This window comes from Pristis pectinata, chromosome 3 (genome assembly GCF_009764475.1).
Source record: "Pristis pectinata isolate sPriPec2 chromosome 3, sPriPec2.1.pri, whole genome shotgun sequence".
NCBI lineage: Eukaryota > Metazoa > Chordata > Chondrichthyes > Rhinopristiformes > Pristidae > Pristis > Pristis pectinata.
Genome location: NC_067407.1, coordinates 66,620,676 through 66,637,453, shown reverse-complemented (window position 1 = coordinate 66,637,453; position 16,778 = coordinate 66,620,676). Strand labels below are relative to the sequence as shown.

At 45.2% G+C, this 16,778-nt stretch overlaps 1 protein-coding gene across 6 annotated transcripts in view; it reads left to right on the top strand.

Annotated features, from left to right (window-relative positions):
- rabgap1l (RAB GTPase activating protein 1-like) overlaps window positions 1–16,778 on the top strand; it is a 396,343-nt gene that overhangs the window by 345,656 nt on the left and 33,909 nt on the right. For all 6 annotated transcript variants that reach the window (XM_052010817.1, XM_052010819.1, XM_052010818.1 and 3 more), the window contains one exon: window positions 8,061–8,153. In XM_052010817.1, coding sequence (XP_051866777.1) covers window positions 8,061–8,153 — 93 coding nt within the window. The remainder of the gene's footprint in view (window positions 1–8,060; window positions 8,154–16,778) is intronic.

Sequence of the window (16,778 nt, the reverse complement as noted above, 5' to 3'; positions counted from 1 at the left end):
TGGAAGTATCTTGGCTTTGAAGTTTATAATATTTATTACTTAAATTCATCTCTCCCTCCCCGATTCCACCCCACCCTCCAAACATTGGCCTTGTTGCTCCTTTCATTCTAGCCCCTCACTGACTGGGTCCCCTCCCCACCTCCCTCCCTTTATTCCATGCTCAACCTTCCTCTCCTATTTAGACTCAGGAATTCCTTCTCAAAATCTCCATCTTTTCATACACTTTCTGCCTTTAGAACTCTCCTAAAAACCTCTAAAGCTATAGGTCACTGACCCTTACACGTTTATTATTTTTCTCACAACATGGGAGACCATTCAGCCTGTCGACTTTATGCCAACTTACACAGGGCTATTCCACCAATTATGTCCCTGTAATGCATTCTCTTTCACATACCCATCAACTCCCACCCAATTCCCCCGACACCCACCTATACCAGTGACAACTTATAGTGGTCAATTAACCAGCATGTATTTGGGAGGAAACCGGAGCACCATGTGGTCACAGGGAGAAGGTGCAAACTCCACACTGATAGGTCCCTAGGTCAGGATTCATCCTGAGCTGCTGGAGCTATGAGGCAGCAGCACAAACATTGTGCCACTGTGTATTGTTAAAAGTGACTTTATCAGGAATAGAGGGCATCACAACTGGAGCCTAAGTCAAAGGGCATCACCAGAGTTTTAATACTCTGACCTCATAGAGTCAGAGTTATGGGCAGGCACGGTAGTGTAGCGGTTAGCATAACACTATTACAGTGCCAGCAACTTGGGTTCAATTCCGGATGCTGTCTACAAGGAGTTTGTACGTTCTCTCCATGTGTCTGTGTGGGTTTCCTCCGGGTGCTCCGGTTTCCTCCCACATTCCAAGGACGTATGGGTTAGGAAGTTGTGGGCATGCTATGTTGGCACCAGAAGCGTGACGACACTTGCGGGCTGCCCCCAGAACACTCTATGCAAAAGATGCATTTTGCTGTGTGTTTCGATGTATATGTGACTAATAAAGATATCTTTTATCTAATACAGCATGGAAACAGGCCCTTTGGCCCAACTCCTCCTTGCCAACCAAGATGCCCATCCACGCTAGTCCCGTTCGCCTGCAGCTGATTCCATATACGCACCATCCTCTGCGTGAAGGAGTTGCCCCTCAGGTCCCTTTTAAATCTTTCTCCTCTCACTGTAAACCTATGTCCTCCAGTTTTTGATTCCCTTTCCCTGGGAAAAGGACTGAGTGCATCCACCCCATCTATGCCCCTGATGATTTTATACACCTTTAAGGTCAGCTCTCAGTCTCCTACACTCCAATGAATAAAGTCCTAGCCTGTCCAACCTTTCCCTTTAACTCAGGTCCTCGAGTCCTGGCAACATCTTTGTAAATCTTTACACTCTTTCCAGCTTAACAACACCTTTCCTACAACAGATTAGCCAAAACTGAACACATTGCTCCAAATGCGGCCTCACCGACGTCTTGTAGAACTGCAACATAACATCCCAACTCCAATACTCAATGCCCTGACTTGTGAAGGCCAGCATGTCAAAAGCCTTCTTCACCACCCTGTCTACCTGCAACACCACTTTCATGTTGCAGTGAAGCAGTTTCCATACCAATGACAGAGGATTGTGTTACTGCAATCCCACTCTGGTTAATAGGCACCAAGACCTCTGCTCAGCGCCCGTGGTCACAGATTTCTCACATATTCCACCGAGGTTCAGACACAGCTGGAACTCCAGTGACAGAATTTCTCTGCTAGGCAACACAGCTTAGGTAACAAAGCTATATGCAGCCAGAACAATAACTGGAATTGTGGAGTACTTTTGAATCAAATTACTCTAGGAGATCCTGGTGAATAATTCCTACAGGAACCTCTATTTACATCCCAATGCTACTTTGTAGATCGATTACAGTAACCTCAGCACCAGCCTAAATAAAAGTAGTTAACTCTGTACGATTGAGACATTGCAACTGAGCCTTCAATCTGAAGATATATTCACGCACACTCCTGGGATTCGCTGTGCAAAATTCTTGCAATTGCATTCCACTTACTATGTTTAAAGTAACCCAGTAACCTGGTTTCTTTGTTGTGGTTGACAGATAATCAGGCTGTGTGGTTAATGATTCTTTTACACACACATTTCAGGGTGGTAAGTTAAAGACAACAAATTAGTGGTGGGTAGATCACAATCAGCTTCTTGATCATGGTATCCCTGTGGTTTCACTTGTTCGTTAGCATGGCTTTCTCATTCCAGGAATTTTTACTGTGCTGTCCTGAATTTTAATATGAAGTTGCTGCCATTAAATGTTCCTGTAAAATAGTATTATAGTTAGTTACAACAAACTAAAGTTCTTGGTAGGAGGTGGGGGAGACAAAGCTCAGTGTTATTATTCTGCCACAGTTTACGTGTCTAGATGTGTTTCTGTATGGAGTCATGAAGCAATAATGTGGAACCATCCAGTATGTTTGATTTGTTAATACTGAGAGCATAGGTAAAGCAGAGGCTGTTGATCAACCCCACTTGTCTCCCTTATCACATCACTCTCTGCAAGGCTCAGTTGAGAGTATGCTCTTTCTTGGTTGCCCCTTTTGGGGGCAAATACTCACAGCACTGCACTACTGCCTCAAGTGCAATAAAAGACACCATTTTCCCTCGTGGGTGGATGCCAAAGATCCCAAGGCAGTGTTCTGAGGGAGTCCTTCATCAGGGAGAACAGATGGTCTTGTTATGTCTGTCACATTGCTGGTTGTGGCAAATCACTGCATCTAATTTTCCTGCATATTCTTCTGTAATACAATGGTGACCTTATTTTCTCAGCTGTGGGAATCCCTGCAGGATTTGTTGCCCATCCCTAATTGTCTGGAGAAGGCGGTGGTGGTCCATCTCTTTGAAATACTGTGGCTTCTGTTCAACATACTATCATAGTGCAGTTATGTAGAAGGCACGCGCTGCAGCACAGTTACATAGTTAGGGTGGTGAATGATGATGTGAGCTTTGACTGTTAATCCATACTCACCAGTCGAGTGCAGAGTATTCCATCTTTCTCCTGGATTCTGCCTTGTTGACGATGGAAAGGCTTGTGACGTCATGAGGTGGGTCAGTCTCCGCAGATACCCAGCAACTGGGAGTTTTCTTGGTCTTTGGGCACTACCCTGCGGAAACCCCATGGCAGTGACTAATGCGTAAAATAGTATTTCTGCCACTCAAGTGCCAGGCCTGACCATCTACAGCAAAGAGTAAAACCTAATCTCTATATTCAGTGGCATTGCCCTCACCATATGTCCCACCTTCAACATCCTGGTGATCACTGTTAACCAGAAATATATCTGGACCAGCACTCTAGCTACAAGAGCAGGTCAAAGGCTGGGTATCTATGGTGACTGACTCGGCTCCTGACACCCAAAGCCTTTGTCATCTACAAGGCACCACCCAGAGTAATTCTGCAACTTTGGCATGATACCATGGGGTCAGGGTAATATGGAGGGGTTCTAGGGCCTATACACCACTGCACTGCCTCTTCTGGTGAAGTGGGATGTGTCCAAGGCTGGTTATGGAGGTATCAGAGTGAAAGGCATGGTTTGAAATGACTCATCTGTGGGACAGCTCTCCCAATTTTGGCACCAGTCCCCAGATTGTAGCGAGGAGCATTTTGCAGGTTTAGCTAGTGTGGCCATGCCTTTGTCACCAGATAACTCCAGCCTCCTGGAAAACCTCGACCCACTGCAATTCACCTACCACCGAAACAGGTCTACACCAGATCATCTTTTGTTGTCATTGTTCATGTCTTTTTGTGGCAATTTGGTCCAATTGAATAGTTACTAGGCCACTTTAGAGAGGGCAATTAAAGGTTAACCACCTGCTGAGAGCCTGGCATTACACATAACTAGGACTGGTAAGCACAGCAGATCTCCTTCCATTGAGTTTTTGCAGTCCTTTGGTCATCATTACAAGCAATAGCTTTTTTGTTAAATTGCAGATTATTTAATTAATTAAGTTTTCCCTACTTCTCATTGTTAGAACTCTTGTCTCAGATTATTAGTCTAAGGTTTTGGTTTATAAGTCCAATAATATAACTACTCTGCAACCTTAGCACTAAAAAAACAACTACACTTCAAAATTAAGGAGCTGGGGGAACTCAGCATGTCAGGCAGCATCTATGGAGGGAAGTGAACAGTCGACGTTTTGGCTGAGAACCTTCATCTGGACTCATTTCCCTCCATAGATGCTGCCTGACCCGCTGAGTTCCTCCAGCTCCTTTGTGTGTTTCTCCAGATTTCCAGCATTACAGTATCTCATGTCTACACTTCAAAATTACTTCATTGGCTGTCAAATGCTTTAGGATGTTCAGAAGTCATGAAAGAGGCCTTAGAAACTCTGTCTGCATTCGTATCTCACAATTTCTCTCAAACCTACACCAACTGACCATGATGTCAATTTAAAATGCACATCTGCCTGCACATGTTCGATATCCCTTGATTCCCTGCCTGTTCATGTGTCTGCGTAACTGCCTCTTAAACATTGCTACCGTATCTGCTTCTACCGCCTCCCCTGGCAGCACGTTCCAGGCACCTACACGCTATTAAAAACCTGCCTCATAGATCACCTTTAAGGGGGATGAGGGGAAGTTCCTGAAATAGCAGAGGAAGCATTTGGCAAGTTAGTCGATCTGTGGAAAGGATGAGTCAGTGAACTGATCAAGATGTAGGGCTAAATGTAACAGTTTTGTTTTCCATTTTTATCTAGTCTTTGGCATTCAGATCACTTGCCTCTATCCATTTTACCAGTTATTTAATATTTCTAACAGTTCATCTCAAATCTTTACTTAGCCAAATAAAGCAATCCCCAGATTCCTAAACTTCACTTCAAAATCTAAATTTGTGTTACCTCAGAAACAATCTTAATGGCAGGTATTTTCTTTCCATTGATACAACTGCACAATTCACCAGGTAGAGCCTTGTTTTGGGACAAAATAACTCCCCTCCCTTGCAGCATCAGATTTAACTGTGTTGCAGTGAGGGAAGGTTGCATCATCCAGGCTTAATTTCTCCAAATTAGAAGATTAAAGGGCAATCTAATTACAGACGTGGACTGCTTCATTTGATAGACTATGGGGATAACCAGAACAAGGGGGATTATTCCATTCACAACTCCTCAGCAAATAAAAGCAGTCTATACCCACATGTAGCCAAGCCTTCTGGCATAGGCTGATAAGTACAAATCCCAGATAATAACTATCTGTGTTAAAAGAGAGTCCACCTTGATGTTCAGTGGCATTGTCATTGCTGAGACCCTCACCATTAATATCCTGGAGCTCACCATTGACCAGAAATTCAACTGGACTAGCCATGTAAATACTAGTTGTTCGGAAGCTGGGTAACCTGGGGAGAACGACTCAAAAATCTTTCTGCCACTAAATGGGATGTGTCAGGAGTTGATGAAATAATCTTGTGCTTCCAACAACCTCAGGCTAGACAAAACAGTCCATGATTGGCACTCTGTCCACCTCCTGCTATCAGCAGCCCCTGGCTGCAGTGGGTGCTGCGCTTACCAAGGCTTCTTTAGGAGCACCTGTCAAACCCATGACCACTACCACAACCAAAACAGGTGGTCAGGCAGAAGATACAGGAGTCTGAGGGCACATACCACCAGGCTCAAGGACAGCTTCTATCCCACTGTGATAAGACTATTGAACATTTCCCTTACACGATGCGATGGACTCTTGACCTCGCAATCTACCTTGTTATGACCTTGCACCTTATTGTCTACCTGCAATGCACTTCCTCTGTAGCTGTGACACTTTACTTTGTATTATGTTATTGTTTTTACCCTCAATGCACTGTGTAATGAATTGATCTGTACGAACGGTACGCAAGACAAGTTTTTCACTGTACCTCGATACAAGTGACAATAATAAACCAATACCAATAATGGGATAAATGAAGACAATGGAAAGTTAAAGAGGTTTATAAAATCATGAGGGGCATAGATAGGGTGAATGCACACAGTCTTTTTCCCAGCGAGTCAAGAACTAGAGGACATAGGTATAAAGTGAGAGGGGAGAGATTTAATAGGAACCAGAGGGACAACATTTTCACCCAGAGAGTGGTCAGTATATGGAATGAGCTGCCAGAAGTGGTTGAGGCAGGTACATGAACATAACAGAATAGGCCGTATCTCAAACAACGATGAGTCGGAGTACAGGAAGAAGATAGAGAGCTTAGTGGCATAGTGTCATGACAACAACCTTTCCCTCAATGTCAACAAAACTAAAGAGCTGGTCATTGACTTCAAGAAAGGGGGCGGTGTACATGCACCTGTCTTCATCAATGGTGCTGAGGTCGAGAGGGTTGAGAGCTTCAAGTTCCTGGGTGTGAACATCACCAACAGCCTGTCCTGGTCAAATCACGTAGAGGCCACAGCCAAGAAAGCTCACCAGTGCCTCTACTTCCTCAGGAGGCTAAAGAAATTTGGTTTGTCCCCTTTGACTCTCACCAACTTCTACCAATGCACCATAGAAAGCGTCCTATCTGGATGTATCACGGCTTGGTACGGCAACTGCTCTGCCCAGGACCTCAAGAAGCTGCAGAGAGTTGTGGACACAGCCCGGCGCCTCACAGACGCCAGCCTCCCCTCCTTGGACTCTGTCTTTACCTCTCGTTGTCTTGGTGTAGCAGCCAGCATAATCAAAGACCCCACCCACCCGGGGCATTCTCTCTTTTCTCCTCTTCCATCGGGTAGAAGATACAGGAGCCTGAGGGCACGTATCGCCAGACTTAAGGACAGCTTCTACCCCACTGTGATAAGACTATTGAACGGTTCCCTTATACAATGAGATGGACTCTTGACCTCACAATCTACCCTGTTGTGACCTTTCACCTTATTGCACTGCACTTTCTCTGTAGCTGTGACACTTTACTCTGTACTGTTATTGTTTTTACCTGTACTACATCAATGCACTCTGTACTAACTCAATGTAACTGCACTGTGTAATGTATTGATCTGTACGATCAGTTTGTAAGACAAGCTTTTCACTGTACCTTGGTACAAGTGACAATACCAATACCAACATTTAATCGGTACATGGATGGGAAAGGTTTAGAAGGGATATGGGCCAAAAACAGGCAAATGGGACTGGCTTAGATGGGATTCTTGGTTAGCATGAACCACTTGGACTGAAGGGTCTGTTTCCATGCAAACTGACTGTATGACTCTATAACCTACAGGAAGATGGCAGGTGGTGCCTTTTAATGCCACAGCCAGCCTCAATTGAAGACCTGCTCAAGTGTTCTCAGGACTTGTGCACAGTGGAATTTTGCATGTTTTGTTAAATAAGGATTATAAACATTGTTTGATGTCACCACATGTGTAGAGTGTCCTCTCTAAAGGGCTGGCTGAACTTCATATTACAACCTTCAGTTCTGACCTGAAAATGGTTCTCCAAACCTCTGATGTAGAAGGACAACAGCAAAAGGCAGATGGGGACACCATCAACCGCAGGTTCCTCTCCAAGTCCTGACTTGGAAGTAAATCCCTGGTCCTTCATTGTTGCAATGTCTAAATCCAACAGCACTGTCAGAGCACCTTCACCAGATGGACTGCAGTGGTTCAAGAAGGCAGCTCATCACGACCTTCTCAAGAGCAGTTAGGGATGGGCAATAAATGCTGGTCCTGCTCCTGGCACATCCTGTAAATTGAAAATTAAATCTAGGTAGTTTAGTGATGATGTAGGAAGTCCCCTTGATGGTGAAATCTGAAACTCGCTGCCATAAAATGGTGTCATTGGTTGCAATTTGTAAGGTGAATTCTTAGACAAAGGATGGGATATGGAGTCAAGATGAATTTATAAATCTAATAAGATACTCAGGCAGGCTTTATCTGAATGGTCCCCTGAATAAGCCAGCCCTCACCCTCTCTTTATTGACAATTCACAGAGCTGTATATAACCTCAGGTCATAATGACAGGGGCTATCAGCGGTGCCCTCAGCAAGGAGAACTTGGCCCTGATGTGTTCAGGCAGAGACTGAGTGTTGTATAATTTCCACTAATCGCCCTCTTTCCTTCAATCTCTCCAGGTGCCAACAAAAAAACTGAAGAAATACGAGAAGGAATACCAAACCATGAGGGAACAGCAGGCACAGCAGGAAGATCCCATCGACAGATACAAGGTAGAGAAACATGTAAAACCTGCCTTGTTAGTGACGATGTTGGGAGCGCACTGAGGGGTTGGAATCTCACAGGCAGCTGAAAAAAACAGGATCAATGTCTGGAGTCTGTGGTACAGGCTATACTGTAAGAAAAATCAGTGAAAGCAAATTAACATGGGGAGCCTTGAGGGTTCATAGAGTCTGGGGTGTTTTTGTAAAGCAATACATTGAGGAACGAACCAGGAAGCAGACTATTTTACATCTGGTATTGTGTAATGAGAAGGATTAATGTGTGATCTCACAGTAAAGATCCTCTAGGAAAGAGTGATCATAGCATGTTAGACATGAGATGTAGATGTTTAGGAGACCTCCATCCTGCTGATGAAATACCACAACTCTGATCTGAGATACTGGTCATACTTTTCACATTTCAAGGTAGGTATGGAGAGGGATAAGGATAATTTGGAAATTAAGGTCTGGAATTGGGAAAATGCCAATTTCAAAGACATAAGACAGGGCCTGGCAAAAGTAGACTGGGACAGCTATTTGCAGGAGTGTCTACATATGACAAGTGGGAGTCATTCAAAAGTGAAGAATGAGAGTTTAAGTCCAACATGTTCCCATAAGGGTGAAACGTACAGGAGGCAAGTCCAAGGAGCCCTGGATATCATGGGTTTGATAAAGAGAAAAAAAAAATCTCACGGCAGGTATGAAGAACTGAAAACAGATGAAGCACATCAGAAAGCATAGGGAGGTACTTAAAGTTAGTAGGGCAAAAATGGGACCATGAAATATCACTGGTTAGGCAAGATCAAAGAAAATCCCAAAGCATTTTATATTAAGGGCAATGTAGCAATCTAGGTGTGAAGCCAGTGGATGTAGGGGAGGTCTTAACTGAATATTTCATCTGTATTCAATAAGGAGAAAGGCATTGTAGTTGGAGAATTAAGGGAGGAGGATAGTGAAATTCTGGAACATGTTATCATTACAAAGAAGGAATTAGACATCTTTGTGGGCTTGAAGTTGGATAAACCCCCAGGTGCTGATGAGGTGTAACCCAGGCTGCTGTGCAAGGCAAGGGAGAAGGTTGCTGGGGCACTTAACTTTTCACTGGCCAAAACAAATCTGGCACCTTTATTCAAGGGCAGCAGGACGAAGCCAGTTAGTCCAATGTCAGTGGTAGGGAATTTATTGGAAAAAATCTTGGCATGGCAGGGATTAATCAGAGAAAGACAGCATGGTGTTGTTGGGGAGAGATTCTGTCTGACCAATGAGATTGAATTTATCAAAGAGGTAAAAAAATGTATTGATCAAGGCAGTGTGGTTGATTTAGTCTGTACAAGTCCAGTAAGGCTTTTGATAAGGTCCCACCTGGGACTGGTCCAAAAGGTTAGAGCCCGTGATATCCAGGGCAAATGGCAGATTGGATCTAAAATCAGATTGGTAATAGAGGCAGAGATGTGGTGGTGAATTGCTTTTCTGACTGTAAGTCTATAACTAGTGGTGTACCACAGGGATTGGTGCTGGGACCCTTGCTGTTTGTTATATATATTAATAATTCACGTATAAATATAGGAGATATGATTAGTAAGTTGGCAGATGACACAAAAATTGGTGGGGGTGTTGATAGTGAGGAGGATAGTCTTAGGCTACAGAATGATATTGATCAGTTGGTAAAATGGGCAAAGCAATGGCAGAATGAATTTAATCCAGAATAGTGTGAGGTGATACAGTTTGAACATAAAACAGTACAGTATATGAACAGGCACTTCGGCCCACAGTGTTGTAGAACCATAGAACCATACATCACAAAACAGGCCCTTTGGCCCATCATGTTGTGCCATCCATCAAACCACCCTCACACTATCTAACCCTTTCCTCCCGCATATCCCTCTATCTCACATTCCTCCATATGCCATCCAACAAACTCTTGAACCTGTCCAATGTATCTGCCTCCACCACCACCCCAGGCAGTGCATTCCATGCACCAACCACTCTCTGGGTGAAAAACCTCCCCCTGACATCTCCCCTGAACCTCCCACCCATAACCTTAAAGCCATGCCCTCTCGTCTTGAGCATTGGTGCCCTGGGAAGGAGGCGCTGGCTGTCTACTCTATCTATTCCTCTCAATATTTTATATACCTCTATCATGTCTCCCCTCATCCTCCTCCTTTCCAGTGAATAAAGCCCTAGCACCTTAAGCCTTTCCTCATATTCCATATGCTCTAATCCAGGCAGCATCCTGGTAAATCTCCTCTGCACCCTCTCCAACGCCTCCACATCCTTCCTATAATGCGGCAACCAGTACTGAACACAGTACTCTAAATGTGGTCTAACTAAAGTTTTGTAAAGCTGCGTCATCACTTCACGGCTCTTAAACTCAATCCCACAATTTATGAAAACTAACATCCCATAGGCCTTCTTAACTGCTCTATCCACCTGTGAGGCAACTTTCAGTGAACTGTGAATATGAACCCCCAGATCCCTCTGCTCCTCTACACTGCCAAGTACCTTGCCATTTACCCTGTAATCTGCCCTGGAGTTTGTCCTTCCAAAGTGTACCACCTCACGCTTCTCCGGATTGAACTCCATCTGCCACTTGTCAGCCCAGCTCTGCGTCCTATCAATATCCCTCTGTAAGCTCCGACAGCCCTCCACACCATCCACAACACCGCCGATCTTAGTGTCATCTGCAAACTTACTAACCCAGCCTTCCACCCCCTCATCTAAGTCATCTATAAATATCACAAAAGAGTAGAGGTCCCAGAACCGATCCCTGCGGGACACCACTAGTCACTGCCCTCCAATCCGAGGGCACTCCTTCCACCACAACCCTCTGCTTTCTACAGGCAAGCCAATTCCTAATCCACACAGCCAAGCTTCCCTGGATCCCTTGGCCTCTGACCTTCTGAAGAAGCCTACCATGAGGAACCTTATTAAACGCCTTACTAAAATCCATATAGATCACATCCACCACACTACCCTCATCAATCTTCCTGGTCACCTCCTCAAAGAACTCTATCAGGCTTGTGAGGCAAGATCTTCCCTTCACAAAGCCATGCTGGCTGTCCCTAATCAGTCCACGATTCTCCAGGTGTTCATAGATCCTACCCCTTAGAATCCTTTCTAACAGCTTACCCACCACAGACGTAAGGCTCACTGGTCTGTAATTCCCTGGACTATCCCTACTACCTTTTTTGAACAAGGGGACAACATTCGCCACCCTCCAATCCTCCGGCACCATCCCCGTGGACAACGAGGACTCAAAGATCCTTACCAGCGGTTCAATAATCTCCTCCCTTGCCTCTCGAAGCAGCCTGGGGAAAATCCCGTCAGGCCCCGGTGATTTATCTGTCTTGATATTATTTAACAACTTCAACACATCCTCTCTCTTGATATCTACAACCTCGAGAACATTACCCTTATCAGCACTCCCTTTCACGTCATCAAGACCCCTCTCCCTGGTGAATACCGAAGAGAAGTATTCATTGAGAACTTCTCCCACTTCCGCCGCCTCCAGGCACATTCTCCCACCTTTGTCTTTAATGGGACCTACCTTTACCCTAGCCATCCTCCTACCCTTCACGTATGTGAAAAAGGCCTTGGGATTTTCCTTAACCCTACTAGTCAACGCCTTTTCATGTCCCCTTCTAGCTCTCCTCAGCCCTTTCTTAAGTTCCTTCCTCGCTACTTTATATTCCTCACGGGCCCTGTCTGAACCTTGCTACTTATACCTTATGTATGCTACCTTCTTCTCCCTAACTAGTCGTTCCACCTCCCTCGTCACCCACGGTTCCTTCACCCTGCCATTCCTTCTCTGCCTCACCGGGACATATTTATCCCTAACATCCTGCATAAGATCCCTAAACATTGACCACATCTCCATGGTACATTTCCCTTCAAAAAGGACATCCCACTTTACACTCCCAAGTTCTCTCCTTATAGCCTCATAGTTCGCCCTTCCCCAATTAAATATCTTCTTGTCCTCTCTGCACCTGTCCCTGTCCATGACAATTTTAAAGGTTATGGAGCAATGGTCACTGTCCCCCAAATGCTCACCCACCAATAGATCCTTCACCTGTCCTGGTTCATTTCCTAAAACTAGATCTAGCATGGCATTCCCTCTAGTCGGCCTGTCGACATACTGCGTCAGGAATCCCTCCTGGACACATTTACCAAATTCCGTCCCATCTAAACCTTTGGCACTAAGCAGGTTCCAGTCTATATTTAGGAAGTTGAAGTCTCCCATTATAACAACCCTGTTATTTTTGCTTCTCTCCAAACACTGCCTGCCAATCTGCTCCTCTATATCTCTACTGCTACCGGGGGGCCTATAAAATACTCCTAGTAGAGTAACTGCTCCTTTCTTGTTCGTTACTTCCACCCCTACGGACTCTAGAGATGATCCTGCTACAACATCCATCCTTTCCACAGCCGTAACAGTGTCCCTGACCAGTATCGCCACCCCTCCTCCTCTTCTCCTCCCTTCCCTATCCCTCTTAAAACACCAAAAACCTGGAATATTCAATATCCACTCCTGCCCTGACGTCAGCCATGTCTCAGTAATAGCCACAATATAATAGTCCCCCATACTTATCCAAGCCCTCAGTTCATCTCCCTTATTTCTAACACTTCTTGCATTTAAGTAAACACACTTCAGTCCATCTACCTTACTACTTTTATAGCCTGTATTCTGCTTCTCCTTCCCCAAAGCCTCTCTACCTGTTTGATCTAACTTTTCCCCATCCCCTTCTTCCTCTGACCTACTCCTCTGGTTCCCTTCCCCCTCACAAACTAGTTTAAACCCTCCCAAACCACCCTAGCAAACCTAGCCGCAAGGATATTGGCCCCCTTCTGGTTCGGGTGTAACCTGTCCTCTCTGTACAGGTCCCACCTTCCCAAGAAGAGATCCCAATGATCCAGAAATCTAAAACCCTCCCTCCTGCACCAACTTCTCAGCCACGCATTTATCTGCCACCTCCTCCTGTTCCTGCCTTCACTATCGCGTGGCACCGGCAGCAATCCCGAGATTGCTACCCTTGAGGTCCTGTTCCTCAGTCTTCTGCCTAGCTCCCTGAACTCGCTCTTTAGGACCTCATCCCCCTTCCTACCTATGTTGTTGGTGCCAACATGGACCACAACTTCTGGCTGCTCTCCCTCCCGCTCAAGAATCCTGTGGACCCTATCTGTTTCCCTGACTATCGAGTCCCCTATCACTACCGCATGTCTCTTTCCCACCCTTCCTTTCTGAGCAGCAGTACCAGTCCCAGTGCCAGAGACCTGGTAACTGCAGCTAGGCCCCTGCAGGTCATCCCCCTCAACAGCCTCCAAGGCGGAAAACCTGTTACTGAGGAGAACAGCCTCCGGGGTTCCCTGCTCTGGAACTAATGATGCCGAATTAAACAAATCCCTTCAAAATAGAACAGCACAGCACCAGACAGGCCCTTCAGCCCACGATGTTGTGCTAATCTTGATGCCAATTTATACCAAATTTCCTCCTCCTGTTTATCATCCATATCCCTCCATTCCTTTCATATTCATGTGTCTACTGTATCAAAGAGCCTCTTAAACTCTGCCAAACTGCCTGATTCCACTACTACCCCTGGTAACCCATTCCAGGCACCTACCAGTCTCTGTGTAGAAAATCTGGCCCCTCATGTTGCCTTTAAACTTCCCCCCTCTAACCTTAAAAACATGTCCTCTGGTGTTTGACATTTCTACCCTGGGGAACACCTTCTGACTGTCTACCCTATCTATGCCTCTCAATTTTCAAAACCTCTATCAGGTTTCCCCTCAGCATCCAGCACTCTAAGGAGAACAACCCAAGTTTGTCCAACTTGTCCTTATAGCTCATACCCTCTAATCCAGGCAGCATCCTGGTAAAACCTCTTCTGCAGCTTTTCCACAATCTCCACATCCTTCCTATAATGAGGTGACCAGAACAGCACACAATACCCCAAGTGCAGTCTGACGAAAATGTTATATAGCTTCAGCACAACTTCCTTACTCTTATACTCAACACCCCCTACTCTTATACTCAACCACCTTATCCACTTGCGTAGCCACTTTCAGCGAACTATGGATCTGGGTTCCAAGATCCCTCTGTACCTCAATGCTATTAAGGGGCCTACCATTAAATGTATACTTTCTCCTTTCATTTGACCCCCCAAAGTACAATACCTTACACTTGCCTGGACTAAGCTCTATCTGTCACTTCTCTGCCCATATCGGTAGCTGATCTATATCCCGCTGTATTCTTTGATGGTCCTTTACACTGTCCACAACTCCACCAATCTTGGTGTCATCCACAAACTTGCTAACCCACCCATCTACATTTTCTTCCAAATCATTGATATATAACACAAACAGAGGTCCCAGCACCGATCCTTGCAGAACACCATTGGTCACGGACTTCCAACCAGAATGACAGCCTTCCACCTACACTGTCTTTTATGGGCAAGCCAGTTCCAAATCTAAACTTACAATTTACCCTGGATCCCATGCATCTTTATCTTCTGAATCAACCTACCATGAAGGACCTTGTCAAATGCCTTACTAAAGTCCATGCAGATAACATGCACTGCCTTACACTCACCAAGCACCTTTGTCACCTCCTCAGAAAACTCAGTCAAGTTTGTAAGACACGACCTGCCCCACACAAAGCCATGCTGACTATCGCTAAGCAGGCCATGCCTTTCCAAATGTGCATAAATCCTATCCCTCAGTATCCTCTCCAATAACTTTCCTATGACTGACGTGAGGCTCACTGGCCTATAATTACCTGGATTATCCCTATTTCCCTTCTTGAACAAAGGCACAACATTTGCTACTCTCCGGTCCTCCTGGACCTTGCCTGTTGCTAGTGAGGATACAAAGATCTTTGTCAAAGCCCCAGCAATCTCCTCACTTGCTTCTTTCAATATTCTGGGATATATGCCATCAGGCCCTGGGGACTTATCCACCTTCATGTTTTTCAGAAAACCCAGCACTACCACCTCAGTCTAAAAATGTCCCAGCACATTAGCATGCCCCACTCTGTTTTCACTATCCTCCAAATCCTTCTCCTCGGTAAATACCAATGCAAAGTACTCATTTAGTACCTCAGCCACTTGCTCTGACTCCAAGCATAAATTCCCTCTTTTATGCTTGAGTGGACCTACCCTCTCCTTGGTTATCCTCTTTTTCTTAATACAAGTATAAAATACCTTGGAATATCTGTGACCCTGCTTGCAAAGGACACTTCATGACCTCTTTTGGTCTTCCTAATCGCCTGCTTGAACACATTCCTGCCAGCTTTATATTCCACAAGGAACCAGTCTGATTTTAGCTTCCTAAACCTTACGTATGCTTCCTTTTTCTTCCTGACTAAATCTAGGACCTCTCAGATCATCCAAGATTCCCTTACCTTACCATCCTTGTCCTTACTCCTTACCAGAACATGCCGATCCTGAACCCTGATCAGCTGGTCTTTAAACAACTCCCACATGTCAGATGTGGACTTGTCTGACAACAGCTGCTCTCAATCAATGCCCCTTAGCTCCTGTCTTATCCTGTTGTAATTTGCCCTCCCCCAGTTTAGTACCTTCCTGCAAGATCCAATTTTATCCTTACTCATAAATATCTGAAAACATCATGAGTTGTGGTCACTATTCCCAAAATGTTCACCCACTATCAGGTCTGTCACCTGGCCTGGCTCATTTCCCAAAACTAGGTCCAGTATGTTCTCTGCTCTAGTTGGACTCTCCACATACTGTTTCAAGAACCCCTCTTGGATGCACTGAAGAAATCCTGCCCTATCTAAACTTCTTGTACTAAGGAAGTTCCAATCAATACTGGAGAAGTTAAAGTCCCCACTATGACAACCCTGTTGTTTCTGCACCTTTCCATAATCTGTCTACATATCTGTTCCTCTACCTCTTGGTGGCTATCAGGAGGCTTATAGTAGAATCCCAATGGCGTAATTGCATCTTTCCTATTTCTGAGCTCCACCCAAATTTCCTCTGTGGATGAGCCCTCCAGTGTGTCCTCTCTGAGTACTGCTGTGACATTCTCTCTTATCAGTAGGTCAACCCCTCCACCTCTCACCCCCCCTCTCTATCACGTCTAAAACAACGAAACACAGGAACATTGAGCAGCCAGTCCTGTCCCTCACACATCCAGCTCTTTGTAAAGGCAACAACATTGTAATTCCATGTACTGATCCAGACTCCAAGTTCATCCTCCTTACCCATAATACGCCTAGCATTGAAATAAACGCATATTAGCCTATCAGTTCCATCATGTTTATTAGCCTGTCCCTTGCTGTCCTTCCTTGCAATCTTACTTGTCATACCATCTTCCTTGCCCTCAACCCTATCACCTGTTGCCCCGCTGCTGTGGTTCCCATCCCCCTGCCACTATAGTTTAAACTCTCCCAAGTAGCACCAGCAAACTTCCCAGCGAAGATATTGGTTCCCTTCCAGTTCAGATGCAAACCACCTTGTTTGTACAGGTCCCACCTGCCCTGGAAGAGAGCTTAACGATCCGTAAATCTGAAGTCCTCCTTCCTGCACCAGCTCCTTAGCCACGTATTGAACTGCACTGTTTCTCACCTCACCTCACTAGCACGTGGCATGGGTAGTAATCCTGAGATTATGGCTCTGGGAA